The 16,040-nt window shown below is 40.0% G+C and overlaps 1 protein-coding gene across 1 annotated transcript; it reads right to left on the reverse strand.

The window, feature by feature from the left end:
* Window positions 1-2,582: 2,582 nt before the first annotated feature.
* Window positions 2,583-7,531, reverse strand: FIBIN (fin bud initiation factor homolog). The gene is made up of 2 exons (XM_086891950.1): window positions 6,353-7,531; window positions 2,583-2,984 (listed from the first exon to the last, which is right to left on the reverse strand). The coding sequence occupies exon 1, from the start codon at window positions 7,327-7,329 to the stop codon at window positions 6,703-6,705; it is 627 nt and encodes a 208-aa protein (XP_086748076.1). The 5' UTR covers window positions 7,330-7,531; the 3' UTR covers window positions 2,583-2,984; window positions 6,353-6,702.
* Window positions 7,532-16,040: the final 8,509 nt, after the last annotated feature.

Consider the following 16,040-nt stretch of genomic DNA (forward strand, 5'->3'; position numbering starts at 1 on the left):
ATATTGAAGTATTCTAAGCATAACGGTGTAAGAAGTCTTGTTTGGTAATAGGAGCATGCCAGTGTGTGCAAGGCTGGGTCTCTGTTTCTACTATATAATGTTTTTACTATACTTTGCACTAGAGAGGTGGAAAAGACCTTATCCATGTGGAAGAAAAACCAAACTGCCTTTAAGATGACATAACAGCAAAATCTGAATCATAAATGCTGTGCTTGCATTTGTTGTGTTTCTGTAAAAGAAAGAATTTTAAAAGAGGTGTATCAGAGTATTTAATGAAAATCTCTGCCTACAGAATATTTATGTGCCTTTTTACTGTCACAACATCATTTTGCTTAATCCTGTAGTGCAAGATCAGTGCACTGATTCTTTTTGGGCTTTACTCTGTTTATTCTGTCACTGTCATTCATATGAGGATGTACTATGGGGGTTTATGCCACACATCTCCATATGACTTCTAGTCTTTGCAAAAGGTTACTGCCACATAAATACCAGTTTTGCAGTAATTAGTAGGTAAAGGGCACTGCAAAATTTAAAATCCTAGGGTAACATAAAAAGAGCAAACATCTTAGGAAGCAAATTCTGCTTGCTACCCTAAGGTGACAGTATAAGACTACAACCTAGACCAGTATTCCCAGTGGAGTCAGACATAACCAAAAATAACAATGTTTTCCTGGTTCTGTGAGCTGGAGCTCTGCACACATGCAAGGGGAGATAAAAGCAGCAACTCAGAGCAGGCCTGAGATGTGTGTGCAGTGGGGCAGACTGAAATGTAGCTTAGAAATGTAGATAAATTACTGCTAAAGTCAGTGAGATGTGCAAGTAAATAAATACCGTGCAGCCTGCATATGGTTGTATTAGATACAATGGAAAAATGATTTGTATAGGAGCTATAAATCTGTTGATTTGTAAGATCTATAAGTAGCACAAGGGGATGTCTTGACTTTTTGAAAAACCTAACTGACAAAGAAATATAAGTGTTAGAAATGAAAACTGGACCTGGCAGCAAATTAGCTTCTAGGGTAAATGAGCACACAGTGAACTTCAGTTCATTCCTGATGTACATTAATTCCTCTGCACTCATATAAGGAAAAAAAAATCTGAGTGAGGTTTACCTCTTTTTCATTCACTCTTTTTTCCTAGGGTTACTCTTCTGAAATTAGTCTGTGAGATATTATTTAAAGTCACAAATCCAATAGCATCCTAATTTATATTAGGATATATATATACATAAAATATATATAATGAATTAGCTTGCATTTTATTGTATCTCTGTTTGAATCCTGAGTAAAAAGTGCATTACTTTAATACACATCTCAGATGAATTACATTAAATTAGAAACTAAATCATATTAATTAAAAAGGACAAAGCCTGCTACTAAGAAAAATTGACTGCTTTTCATTAACCAAGCTGTCCACACAGAAACTGTAAAGGAAATAATTTTCTATCATTACCCTGAAAAAGGCGTAACAAGGTCTTAGATAAATTCAGCTGAGAAACTAAAACTAAAAGTTACCTGAATTAATTTTCATGGATTAAAACCTAACACTAAACTGAAAATCATAATCATGTTATTTTTGAGAAGAGATAACAAGTAGACAGAAAAAACCATCTTGCAGTTTGGAGTGTGTCCAAATTCTTAGTGTAAATAATAGTATTTACACTATATACCAAGTATGTAATACCAAACTATTATTATTAATAATAAATTAATAAATCTGTTATAACACTAAAACTCTATGTTGGTAACTCCTGTCACAGGGAAAAATTTGCAGAGTGAAAAATGTACGGAAAATATGATGCAAGTACATAGCTTTTTTGGTCATCACGCTCTTCACAATATTCACGTTATCCACTTCACTGGGTAATGAATCTCTCTGCTAAACCAACCTTCTCTACTGACTTTCCTTCCCCCTCTCCCCCCAAGAAAGCTTAGACACAAACAATGACTACTATATAGAATTTCTAAGCACTTACAAGGGGTGTACACAGTCCAAGGAAGGTTGTCATCTGAGAAAATAGGATCCTCTTGGCATTGTCTTTCCTTATGAAAGAATGTTAATGGCATGTTGGAGACTGCCAGCAGTACCTCCCCAAGGTAAGGCAGTTTTCAAGGAGGAATGACTCTACACAGACATGAATGACTCTGTCCAAGCCACATCATTAAAAATGTAATGGTTATGGAGACCATATGTTTTCCTTGTTACAGAGGTAGTCATTAAATTCTGCCTTTTCCAGTTATAAATTGATCTTGTAGCCAGGATGACAACTCAGTGAAGAAAATAAAATAGGTAGTTTTAGTCTTCTTTTACACATATGTTCTAATAACAGCTTTTTAAAGAAGCATGCAGCAGAGTCAGGGTTTTTTGCCAATTTCACATATTATAGGAATGAAATACAGACCCACAAAATGAACAATTTTTTGCTAATGGCTCACCAAAAAAAAATATCTAGGTAATACAGAACAAATTCCCCAATGAACTGCAAGTTAAAATACATTTTAAAATGCAGAAAAATTACAGACTTTGAATCCACAGGCTTACTTCAGGAACAGTGGCTGTGAAATGCACTTCACTCACAACACTTTAGTGTTAGCTGAAAACTTCTTTAATAATCACAAAATTGATATTCAAGAAGCATGAGCAAGAAACCAGTAAAGCAACATGAAGACCATCTAAATAAACAGTAATAGACACATCCAATAGACTTTCTCCACAAAATACACATTTCCTAGACAAGATTATAGCCATTGCTCTGTAGCTTACAAGGCTGTTTCTAGTGACTAAGCCTGGCATATTTTTTGCTTATGAGGTTTACATCTTGCCAAACTGCATCTGAGTACATGACAACCCACAGGAGCAACAATTTAGCTTTGGACAATTCATACACCCCAGCTTGGCACACATAAGGGTTTTTTAAAGGCTCACGAGGTTTTTGAAAGCTTCACTTGACTTCTCTGTGTGAGGATGGTCCTGGGTAAGTCAACCTGTGAAAGTGGAAGTTGCAGTTTTAAAATCCAGTTTGCATGCTCACCTCTGAATTCCTAGCCATGAACTTGGCACCACGCAAGTACACTTTTCTTTGTCAAGCTTTTGTTAAAGGTTTTGTGCATGCTCTGAGTTTGTTCTGTGTGTTATCAGTGGATGTGAGAGTATCCACATCACAGCACTGCCTTCAAAAGTGAGCTACCTGGAGAGGAGTGGAGGTGAGTCCCATAGTGCCTTGGTTTGACTCTAATCATAGAATGCTTTGAGTTGGAAGGAACCTTAAAGATCATCTCATTTCAATCCACCTGCCATGGGTAGAGACACCCTCCCCTAGACCAGCTTGCTCAGAGCTCCATCTAGCCTGGCCTTGAAAACTTTCAAGGATGGAGCATCCACACAGCATCTTCTCTGGGCAATCTGTTTCTCTTTATGAAAAACTTAATACTCAAGTAAGATCTCTATGACTGTTCCAGCTGCAGCATTTTTTTTTTCCAGAAAGTAGTCTTTTGCTCTTCAGTACCATCAACTCTTCAATAAATTCAGAAATAAGACATGTTTTGGAAATGATCAGTAAACTAAAAATAATACCCCACTGTCAGCTTAACTTTAGCTCAAACTTCTGCATCCTGCAAAAGGAAAAATAATCTAATACCAATGCAATATTTTAACGTAACAGAAGAACATAATGGAGATGATTGCTGCTACAATCATCCTTTTAAAGCTCTCTGCTTAAAAATAATTACCAAATTTTCAATGATAAAAGGGCCTTTTCTATTTAAAATAGGCTGATCTGGGGGATCTTCATACCTTCCACACAAATAATTATTTACCAGATAAAAAGCAACAACCGGACATTTATAAGATTGCAAAGAGTATTGCAAATATATGGTTTTCATAAATAGAATTTAACAATTAAACTGCTGAATATGACTAAGCACACAGTTCTTGCAGGCAGCTCTATAAAAACCATTTAATTTATCAACTCTGATTCAAAAATTATGTATTTGACATTTGCTTAGGTCAGCCAAAATTATGTAAATCAAGTTCTAATAGATTTAAATGTCCTAAAAGATTTTTGTACTGGCTTCATCAAACCCACATAAGATTGACCATTTTTATTAAATATAAAACTTATACATGGACCAGACTCAGATATCTTCATTTTCTCCTTGAAAGGACCATTTAAAGCCTTCCAAAATCAATGCTACTGAAACAAAATCATAATTCTGCCATATTTCAAATATAAAAGTGTTTATATTTTTTTGAAATATAAAAACTGTCAATAAGTCATATTTATCATATGAAACATTAGTGTGGATTGTAAAGTACCACAGTCTTGTTTCATTAGATGACAATTTACAGGGCACTGAGTGGAATGAGTTATATTATAAATAACCACACATCTCCTGCTTTGAAAAGTAAACATTCTGCAAACATTTACTCTTTTGGTATGCTGCATACACTGGAATAGTTTCAGCTTGACCAAACATTAGCTACTGCAAATAGAATAGTCAAGCTGCTTAAGGCATATTCAAGAAGCTGTATTTTACACTACTACTTCTGTTTTTCTATTAGGATTTGACTACTGCTTTCGTATACATAAAAATATAGCATGGTCATGCCATTTTTGTTTATTTACTGATGTTTACAATTAATGTTATAGCAAACGACTCAAAAGTGGGTAAACAGAGACTAAAACTTTCTTTAAGAAGCCTCTGGCCACAAATGGAACTGCATTACATCTCTGGGGGAGCCTGGTCTCAGGCACTTCTGGAGCTTGGTCCAGCTCAGAAATGCTGTTATGAGCATTTGTGTGCACACTATAAATAATTAGTGAGCACACAAGACTCAGTGACTCGGCTCGCTCTTGTGAGTTGTGCCATCTGTTCCAAGTGGCAAGGAAAGTATCACAATTAAATTGATTTGTAAAGAGCTAGAACTTGTCATATACTTTCTAACTTGAGAACAGAAAAATAACAGAGTGGTTCCACCAGAGTCAACAATTAAAATGTTTCCTTTTTTTCAAAAGATCTTTAAAGACAGTGAGGACTTAAAAATGCAAAGTGACATCTGAAGTATCTTGCTAGTAGGCTACACTTCACTGCCTTCAGCAAAATGAGCTGTCTGGTTCTGTAAGTACCTACCTTCACAAGACTTTCCTGGTGCCTTCAGCACTCTAGTCCAAGCTGACTTATGTTGACCCACTGCACTGCTGAGTAACTTACCCACTGAATGGTTTGTGGACTGAAGTGTAACTAAATGGGAGCAGGTTTAACAAGAACAGATCTCAAAAGTACATCAGCTTCCAGTGCAATAAGCACTTACAACAGCTTAAAAAAGAAAAGTCTGCCCTAAAAGTCCTTTTGTATTGTTGCTTTTAATGAAATTTGCTTACCTCATGAGTTCGTAAATTTTTATTTGTTTTTACTGAAAAGCAAGTTATTTCACTTGGCAGGGGCTACAAACTCAATTTTTTGCTGAAAAGACACATTTCAACAGAACGTTTTAAAATCAACAGCCTCTTGAAAACTAATAACAAAAATGTACTTTAACATTGTTTTCAAATATTTATTACAACAACCTATAAATTTTTTCAAAACAGGTATTCTGCCTGCAGTGTCTGTAACCTAATAGCCACATTACCCCAAATTGTCAGTTAAATAGCAGTAAGTCTAAAAACCCAAATAATCCCCACCCTCCATCCCACCAGGCACTTTTGCTATTGTCTAGGACCACAAAGTTTTATTAATAACTTAGCTAGCAAAAGTACAAAGTCACCAACAAGAAAAGTCAATGTGCTTGCACAGACAAAACCTTTTCGTCTGCTTTAGAAACATGCTCCTGGCTCTCAAATCTGGGATCCAAAACTCTAATCACCACTAGGGCTCATTCTTTTTGCTATAAAAATCTCCACCAGCATTCTCAGGATCTGACATAAGCCTTTTTGGCTGCTTTTTTTAGGGTTATGATAGCTTAGAGTCACAGATAAGCAAGCCTGGAAGTACAAATCCTGCCAGAATAGTTCCCATCTTTCCAAAAACCAAATGAAAATCACAGCTTAATGTAGTGGAACAATTTTTAACAAGCATATAATACATATCATTAGAAAGGAAGTTACTAGAGGGCCAGAGGTTTCACCCTGAAGGATTAACAACAAAAGCTATTTAAGTATTTGCTACACAGGAGTCTGGAAGGAGCTGGCCAGCACCTCACTTCAGCTACACTTAGGGCAGGTGAGCCACAGCAGAACAGGTGATACAAAAACAAACAATAGGGTATCAGAGATGAGAAAGCTTACTTCACTTTGCAACCAAAGACGAATGATATAACAGAGATTTTTGAATATGGGATATTAGCTTAAACATACCTCGAACTTCCTGGTTTATAGAATTGTGCTATTTGTTTAGAAGGTAAAATAAATAAGGTTTTTCCATGAAGAAGAATGTATTTTGGTTGAGTTACTATCCCTGGAAATGTTCAAAAACGAGTAGATGTGGCACTTCTCAATACGGTTTAATGGGCGTGGTGATATTCAGTCAAAGGTTTGGACTCGATCTCGGAGCTCTTTTCCGACCTTAATAATTCTAGGATTTGTCCAAGGAGGTGCTCCTTCCAGGCAGACGCCAGGGCTGTGCCTTCCAGGGGGCCGGCGGCAGGGCTGGGGGGTCTCTTGAAGCCGGGGGGAGTCCGTGTTCAGCTGGGCCGGGGGCTCCGGGCTCAGGCGCGGAGATAATCATTCTTGAGGCGGCTGAGGCGGGCGCCGTGGCTGCGGACGGTGAGGGCCAGCAGGTCGTACTTGTCGCGCAGCCCGCTGGAGACGTGGCGGGTCTCTCGGAGCAGGGCGCGGGCGTGCAGCAGCAGCCCCAGGAAGCTGTCGCCCAGACGCGACTCCTCCCGGCCGCCCTGCTCCTGCCCCTGACGGAATTTACCCTCCAGCTCGCTCAGCGAGCGGTCCGAGCTGGAGTAAGCGTCGCTGATCTGGGCGGACTCGCGGCGCAGGTAGGCACCGTAGCTCTCCTCCCCGTCCAGGTCGTAGGAGATGCTCCTGCCGATGCCTTCCAGCACCCGGCCCGCGTCCTCCACCTGCCGCCCCAGCACCGTCAGCTCCTCCCGCAGGCTGAGCCCGCCGCCCGCCGCCGCCGCCGCGCCGCACCGCCGCTGCTCGCTCACCCGGAACAGCAGCTGGCACCGCTCGGGGTCGTCGTTCTCCTCGTAGTCCCCATCGGGGACGAAATAGTGGTGCAGGCTCCCGTTGGACATCTCGGGGTACAGCGGCCCCTCGAAGTAGCCGCGGCAGAGGCTGCAGAGCCCCAGCAGCCACACCAGGCGCAGAGGGAGCGGCATGCTGCGGCCGACGGGCAGCCTAGGGCCGCCGGTGCCGCATGGGTGTCCCCGGTGCCGCCGCCGCTGTCCTGGGCTCGGCTGCCGAGCTCCACAGCGCGGCCGGAGAGCTGGCGGCGGTGTGGGGCCGAGTGCGCCGCGCCGCTCTTAAAGCCGGCAGCCCCGCTGAGGGGGAAGCGGCCCCTGCGCCGCGCCAGGCAGGGCCGGGCCGGGCCGGGCCTCCCCCCGCCCCGGGCACCGGCCTCAGGGCTCCCTGAGCACCGCCCCCGAGGGGACATCCCACACGTACACCTTCTCCTCTTAATAAAGAAAAACCCCTAAACCTTACTCGGCTCTGCTCTTCCTCCCGTTAGAAATGACTGCTCTGTACAGCAGCTCAAACGCAGGGCTTGGGATAGAGGGGCTTCTCCAAGGTGCTCGGGCCGCGTGGTTTGTCACTGATAATAAACTTGGATGGGAAAAGATGCAGGATGAAGTATAAAGTGTAAAACAATAAACTTTGGCAGGGTAAGGTGGGAAAATGAAACACAAAATTTGTTCTTAAAATATCTGATGTGTTAAAGGAAAACCCATTACAGTGCATCCTATAGGGCTGACTTCATAAGAAGCGTTTCTTTTTCACGAAACCATATTTTGGGTGAATCTAGTAGCAGAATTGTGGCACAGCTGAACCGTGCATGTAACTTAGAAATCTGTCTACCATTTTTGATTTGTTAAATCAAGGTGAGATCACAAAAAGAAAGGGTCTGTAAAGTTATCAGCTCCTTTCATGTAATTTTTCCTCTTTAATGGAAAGAAATCACCACCTAGCAAAGATTATACCAAATCCTGCAGTCATCCAAAGGAAAAATTCCTGCTGCTGTTTGTGGGAGATTTGCATGCAACAATATTTATATTGCCTCTATAAAGTAAGTTCTTTAATTATCATCTTGACACTTTCTGCATGTTGTAAATAACTATGGTGCTTACAGTTATGTTAACAGTTTAATTATTAAAATAAGGCGGACACTTAAGATGTATTTCTGCTTTTTTCACTATTATTATGAACAGTGTAAATTATGGGCTTATTATTATTGCTTGTGGGGATTATTATGGTTTATGGGGTTCAGAGGCCTTTGGGTCTACCATTTCTTATGCTGCCATCATTTTAGACACCTATAATTCAAATGCAGTCTCGAGTCCCTTCCCTCACATCAGCTTCATTCTGTAAACACAGGCTATCCTGTCTCTGGGCACATGTGAAGCAAATAGCTGCTGTAAAGACCAGCTGCTCATCTCAATTTCAAGTGTACTGAGCTCCACAAGATGCTCCCTTCTTTGCTGACTATTCCTTGAGAGGGTTCAGGGAGGCACCCATTCCCATTTGTCTGGTGGGTTCCTGGGAACTCAGTGATGGACTTAACTACATAGCCAGGCCCTTTAATGTAAGACACATACTGCTACTGAGTGCAAGCTGTCACTTTTGTGTGGCCTTTAGTACTTTCATGATAACCTGTGATATCAATGTGCCTGGGTATTGACTTCAGAGCCTACTGATAAGTGTAGATGGTCAGAATACTAAAACCAAGAGACAAAAGCAAGAAATAAAGCAATCCGCCAGACAACCAACAAAAAACTAATCAGAGACAGCAAGAATAATAACTGAAGCCTTCACTTATTGAATTGATTTAAAGTAGTCTCTGCAAGTTCTGGAGTCATTTGAGATCACAAACATGGACATCTCAAGGTGAGGAATATTTGCAGTGTCAAGACAGCTTCTCTTTCCGGGCAACTTTCTGTTGAGAAGCCAGGCCAGACAACCTATTGCAACAAGCTCTCCAATCATTTGGAAACATTTTAAATTTGTAATTAAGTTCACAAAACACTCATAAATAGGTTGGATTAGGCTAAGGTACTGTGCTTCAGCTTTCTATAAAATGTTTAAAGTTGATTCAACTGAGGCTGTTTGGTATTTGTCTTTGGTCTGTGTTAGCCAACAGGGGCTCCTTGAAACAATTCTATGCCCAAGATGCTCTTGTTTCACCTCATGTTTTGTTTGGATTCCTGTTCTTTGCCCATCATGGTACATTGTCTCCATCCATTTCCACCCAGGCTGGTTTTCCTGACAGTCAGCTGAATTGGCTGATACTTGGGTTGTAGTGGACTCCACTCTTGATGTCTCCTCATGGAAGCACTGCACTGTAAATCATTGTCAGCACAGTTACACTTTCACCAGTGCCACAGAGGGTAGAAAACCCCCTAACCTTAGTAGATTTTGTCTCTTATTTGTCTTATTTAGATTTTTGTCTCTTTGTACATTCAGAGACTAAGAGGTGTATGCTGTTCCCTGTTGAACCTGCGGACTGCCTGCCACTGCTGTTTTCAATCGGGCACACATTATCCAAGTTTAATTTAAATTTTACATCCAAATAGTCTCACCCCAATGGAAAGCAGACTTGGAATGTCTACTATGGAAGGAAGTCTGCAATTTGGGAACTGCAGTCTTAGTGACTCAGTGGGCACAGGTTTGGTAAAAACTGGAACTTGATAAAATACACACAACAGCCTGATACAAGGCAAAAACTATTATGGGCCAGGATTACAAAGCAACAGAATTTTAGGTTTTAACTGAAAATTATCAAACGGTGGAGAAGATGAAGGCTCACACTGACAGAATAAGACTGTGAATGAGTAGCCATTATTCATTCCAAAACCACACCTAAAAGACATTGCCTTAAGACTGCAATGAGATAATCTAATACGAATACTCTTAAACTGTCCATGAAACCATGTGCATACAAATAAAAATCAGGTTATTTTTCTCTGAAAGACATGCACCGAAAGTAACAATTACCTTTATCTATCAAGACTTGAATCAAGGGGTCTGAAATTTTCATCACAGTTAACAGCAGCAGGAACACCACAGCAAAGGCTGAAGCAACAACATAAAATCAGTGTCGAACTTTGTAATTTCTGGCAATAACTGGAAGTTCAGAGGGCAGTGAAACTGAAGGAAGACAGAAGGGAATTTCTCTGAAATACCAGATATGAGGGGGGGCAGAGAACCAGGGAAGAGAGAAAGTAATGTTTCTGCTGGATGTTGTATTTTCTGCTGGAAGTCCATAGAGATCGTTACATGACATCAGATGTCTGGGGAGCTTTTGGGATGCATCCAAGAAACAGATACTCCTTGTGGCATGCTGCCATGAAGGTCATCATTTAAATCCTGCCATTGTCAAAAGGCTGGTTGATTTCAGTATTTCATCCTCCATGCCTGCTCAAGCACTTAAAAGTTCCTTCTGTATAAATGAGGAAAAAGTACAGGAAGCAAAAATAAAGTAGCATACTGGTTCTGTTGTCACAAATACTTGGCATGATATACTCTGCCGTGGTAAAGCCACTGCTTTTCCACTGAAAACATTAGTTTAAAGTAATATAAAGGACTGTAGAATTTACTGTAGAACTGTAGAATTAACCTGCTTATGGAGCAGCAAAATCCAGCCCAGAAATTGCCTATAAAATGATGGCAAATGCACAGCACAGCACTGGATTTTGGGAGACAGTTGTACACATCTTCTTCTGCAAACTGTGCTTCATCTTTGGTTTTTGGCTCACATGTAGTTGCTATTTCTGTTGTAGATTCGTGGTAAACTTTGAAACATCAAAATATTTCAGATGTAAATGACCTTTTATTTGGAGAACAGAAATATGTTACATGGTCCTTAAGGCCCCACAGGCTCTAGAGTACAAATGTTTTCTGACTACTGGCTTCTGTCTTCCTGCAATGAACTGTACTATGGCTTTACATAAAGATACCTTGTTTAAAAATGAAACTAAAAAGTATGTGTATGTAATTTCTAGTTGTAGGGTGCAATTAGTGAATTGCTAAATGCAAATGGCTCAAGTGAGGGGGTGATTGAAATAGTCCATGAAAGACTAATGTCAGGGGGTTTTGTAGGAAAATTGCCATAAGAACATACCAGAAATTCCATAGAGTGAAAAAAATGGTTTGGGAAAGGAAACTTTTATAACCCATTTAGTATTCATTCAGTAAAACTTTGCAATACAGAAGAAATTCAGAATCATTCTTCAGGATGCTGAAGCACAAACTGTAATGAGTATTCCAGGACAAGAAGCATGTCTGGGGTTTCACTGAAATTTTGGATTTCTCAGAAAGGCATTTTTAGTTCAGAATTGGAACGGCTGACCCAACAGATATCTCAAAAACAAATTTGTAGAGGAAACAACTTTATTGTTAGCTTATTTAAGCAAACTAGTTTTCTCCTTCACAAACTTCAGGCTGAAACCATATCTGTGTCTGGGCACAGAATCTTCTGAGTCCATTAGCACTGGCCTGTCTTGGATAAACAGGACAGAAAACCAAATTCAAAAAACACAAGTAGCTACAGAGAGATTGAGTATGAGGTTGAATGTGAATACAACTAATGGAAAAAGTCTGTTAGGCTGTTTGTCTCAGAAGAGTTTGCAATTAATATTGAACCTACTTCAGCTTTAGCCAACACCAAAATGACCTTGGCCTTGGCAAAAAAATATGGAAAAAGTTTTACCACAGCCCATCTCTGTAGTGGGTGCTGGTTTACTTTATGGAAATACAATTTCCTTAAAGGGGAAAACTCAGGCTATGCTCTATTTACTATTATAAAGTGAAGTGATGCATCTGGATGTTTCCTAAGAAGGGAAAAGGTTAAAAGAGAGTTGAAGCAGGATAAATATGTACTAATATTTTAGAAGTGCAGTTTCTGCCTACTGATGAAAAACCTTGAACCCCAAAAGGGATATTGCTAGCATCTCTTCGGCAAGGTTCCTGAAGTGGAAATAATAACACTTCCTCAGTGGAAATGAAAACACTTAAAAAACACCATTGCTGGCCAGCACATGGAGAAATTTTCCAATTACTGTAAATGTGGTTTGTTACAGAGACAGCATATCATGCTTTTAACATGTTGATTTGATTTTCAATCCTTTCTGTGTTATTTTTAATGTCCTCTGTAAGCATGAAAAGGCTGCATGTGGAAACACGTATTTTGCAGTTCTTACAGAAACATAGTTCACTAATTATTAATGAAAAAATGCTTTCTCCTTCTATCTAACCTGATAGGAGTAAAATAAGCTTTTAAAACCCCCAAAGGTTCTTTTTCCTTCTCTTCCTGTCTCACAAAATAGAGAAAGCTTTCAATCTGACATGTCCTTCCCAGGCAGGGGTAGCAAAGAATTTAAATAAAAGCCTTGGAAGAAATCTAGAAGAGTCTGGTGAGGAAATGCTGATATCATCTCCAACGGGATTCATCCATTTATACAGTTTCTCAGGATTTGTAGACCTGTGATCTAATGTATTCATTTGAGAACATAAATTTTCTGGAAACCTGGATTTCACCAGGTCTGTTCTTTAGGTCAATTCCCCAACAATTTAAACACATTAAAGAATTTCCAGTTTTACCACCTTTATAAGGATGGTATTTTCTGATTTATACACATAATCTTATATATTAAGATCAGGCATGAATTCCTGAATAAAAGCTAAATCCTGACACATTTATAAGGGTTAGACATCAAATTTCCTCTTCTCACTAATCTTTTAAAGTCTTTGCTTGTGAATTTAAAGGGGGAGCATACCTGTTTAGGCTAACCAACTGCATGTAGTTTTATTAAATGTCTCTCCACAGAGGTTTAGCCTTCCTGCCTGAGGAAAAACTGAAATATAGGTAATAGTGTGCTCTGTGAAGATAAAAGTAAGGTGAGATGGAAAATGTAAAAAAAAAATCAGAGGCTTTAACTAGTTTAATCTCCTCTCAACCATTCCTTTCCAATTGTAGCACAAAAAGAATAAACCCACCCCCATGTTCTATAGCAAAATTGACTTGTATTCACAGAACTATTTCTTAGGAGCTGAAAAATGTCCTTTTTGTATCCTAACACATTAACTCGGATTTTTATTTAGTTGCTTTTAACAGTGTATTAAACTTAAAACTAGTCAGACATTGTATGTGAGCAGCATAAACCCAGACATATGGTTTCAATTCAAATATACCAAAATTTCTGAGTTAAAAACACCAAAAAAACCAAAACCAAAAAAACCCACAAAAAACAAACAAAAAAACCCATTCCCGTTACCAAACATTTTTATAAAATTCTATTTGAAAAAGCAGGCGAAGGAATTACTTACAGTCAACTGTATATTTGTTTTTGTGCAGCCATGGTTGACTATTCCACAGGTTTTTAATGACTCAGTGCACACAGAGCACTCATTCAGCAGCCTGAACAGTGAGTTATTCTCCCATGCTCGAGGCTGGTGCAGAATGTCAATATGGAATTTATACCTCCTACTACAATTTATGACTTTTATTTGGAATGGCATGGCTTTAGGAATTGGCATTCGAGGTTATTTCCTTGTGGCTCTGCAGAGGATGCAGTGGATGCTGGTGGAATTTGCCTCTGCAGCTTGACCTGGAGCCCCAGCACGGTTGTTTACCCCGACTCTGAACCACGGTGTATGGGGTGCTCCTCAAAGCTGCAGGAACATGACCTGCCTGCTTCCACATTTACTGTCAAGAAGCAAAGACCTATGACTGGCTTTAAAGTTTGGGGGCCAGTTTACACTTAGGAAATATTACAGCTCTACCAGCTCGGTTGTGTTGGATGAGAAAGCCCCATTTGGTGATACAGCCTCTGAACACCATGCTTGGTCTCACATATCAGTTTGTTCAGGTTCTTTAATCCCACTGTGGTTTATGCTCCCAGAGATTGTGCCAGCTGGACAACCTGTGCAAGCTTTCCCTAGACAGTGTCTTTTCTGGGTGCTGGAAAGTCTGAGGCAGCAGTGCTGTAGTACCTTGGCAAATTTGGAAGGGTTTCCCTCAAGATTAGATCACTGATGCCCGAGTGTCAATACACAAAAGGATCTCAGCGCCCAAACACACAGAAACACACAGGAAAACAGAGTCCCTCTAGTAACAGAATAAATGCTTATGTTTCACTGTAAGCAGCTTTGGAGGTGTTTAAACAATTCCCCATTCAGAGCCCTAAGAAGGTTCAGCAAAACCAAAGCAATGCTGTGACAACTGAGCTCTCCTTTGCTTTTAGTTTTTTTAGCTAGCTGAGGCAGAGAAGTTCCCCAGACTGTTTTTTCCCTTTTTCCTTAGATCTGTTCAAACCTGCTTGGGACTGAAAACCCAGACAAACCCTGGGAGCTCACGCCTGTGACACATCCTGGGCACTTTCCAGCACCAGAGGGACTGACAGGAGACTGAGCAAGCTGAGCTACACCCCACAACAAAGACTTTTCTGGATGTGCCATCTCTTTAAACAGCAAGAAGTTTTATTGTTTAATATTATTCAATTTCTGTTAAATAAACAGGTTTTTTTCCACTTTTCTCCAAAGAAATCTTTTCTGGAACTAGTTGTGGGAGGTGCCACTTGAATTTGCTTTCTGGAACTCAACTCCAGTCAGAGTTTTCTCCCAAATTTGTCCTAAACCCAACACAGCCTTAACCACCAGAACTTTTGAGAGCAGCCAGCAATATGTTTCTGTGACACTGTAACAAACCCAAAACAGGAGGTCTTCAGCACTCATCACCTGTATGTCATCCAAGGAAATGAAAACCATCAAGACATCTGCATCTTAAAAAAAGAGAATGGCAGAGAAAATCTCAACAGGCAACACAGTGCCACTGACACAGCTTTTCAACAGCCCCAGGTGGGTGATTCCACCATTTCCCTGGGCAACCTGTTGTGTTTGACAAACCTTTTGGTGACAATTTTTCTTCTATATCCAATCTAACCCTACCCTAGTGCAACTTGAGTCCATTTCTGTCTGTGCTTTCAGACAAATTAAAGCTGAAGGAAACATTCCTGTCTATATTTAACTGTGGTTGTGTCCTACCAAACTTGGCAGGGTTAGTTACATTCACAAGGCCAAGCACATGCTATCCTCACAAGAAAAGGCAGGGAGTGGATGTTTTCTGTACAGACATCTCCACTAGTGGGTCACCCAGGTGAGCCAGCAAGTTTCAAACATCATGGATGATCTTCTGAACAAAAATGGGTTGACCACATGTCCCTCTGAGGCATCTCAGCCCTTTCTCCCTTTCCTACTAATTGCTGGATACTTCCAAAACTGTACCAGTCACTTTAAGAATAACCAACAAAATAATTGTAGAATTTCTTACCTATTTAAAACACATGTAATACTGCAAGCTGACCATATCAGAACAAAACAGAAACAAGTACAGGCCAGAAAGAAGTGAAAAAAGTGTTTTCTCACAATGACTGTGAAGGTGAGAAAGACAAGTATGGACAGATACCCTTGCAAATTAGTAAAGATCAATGAGAAAGTGTCAGGAAAGTGTATTTTTAAAAATTATGTAATGGAGAGTGTTAACTAAATATTTTTTGCCAGGAAAAAAAATCCATGTAAAAGATCAACAGTTCAAATTCTTGGACATCTGAGGCTGGCAGCTATTTAACATAATTAAAATATTGACTTTCAGTAACCTCATCTACTAAAAGCCCAGTATCCACTGTTGCTGCTACTTGCACCACTCAAACATAAAAAATAAAGTATCAAATCTTTCCTGAAAGCTTTGCTGGATCCCAAGGCACACTTGGATGTAAGTTCAGACTCCCATGCCTGCGTAGAGCAGAAGATACATTTTACCTTACCAGATTTTGCAAACATTATTTAGGAGGTTCTTTTAGGTGTACACTTTGACTTTCAC

The sequence above is a fragment of the Cyanistes caeruleus genome, chromosome 6 (genome assembly GCF_971803275.1).
Source record: "Cyanistes caeruleus chromosome 6, bCyaCae1.hap1.1, whole genome shotgun sequence".
NCBI classification, from domain to species: domain Eukaryota; kingdom Metazoa; phylum Chordata; class Aves; order Passeriformes; family Paridae; genus Cyanistes; species Cyanistes caeruleus.

What these genes read in the sequence shown, in the direction of transcription:
- FIBIN (XM_086891950.1), bottom strand. Translation starts at nt 7,329, where the DNA reads ATGCCGCTCCCTCTGCGCCTGGTGTGGCTGCTGGGGCTCTGCAGCCTC.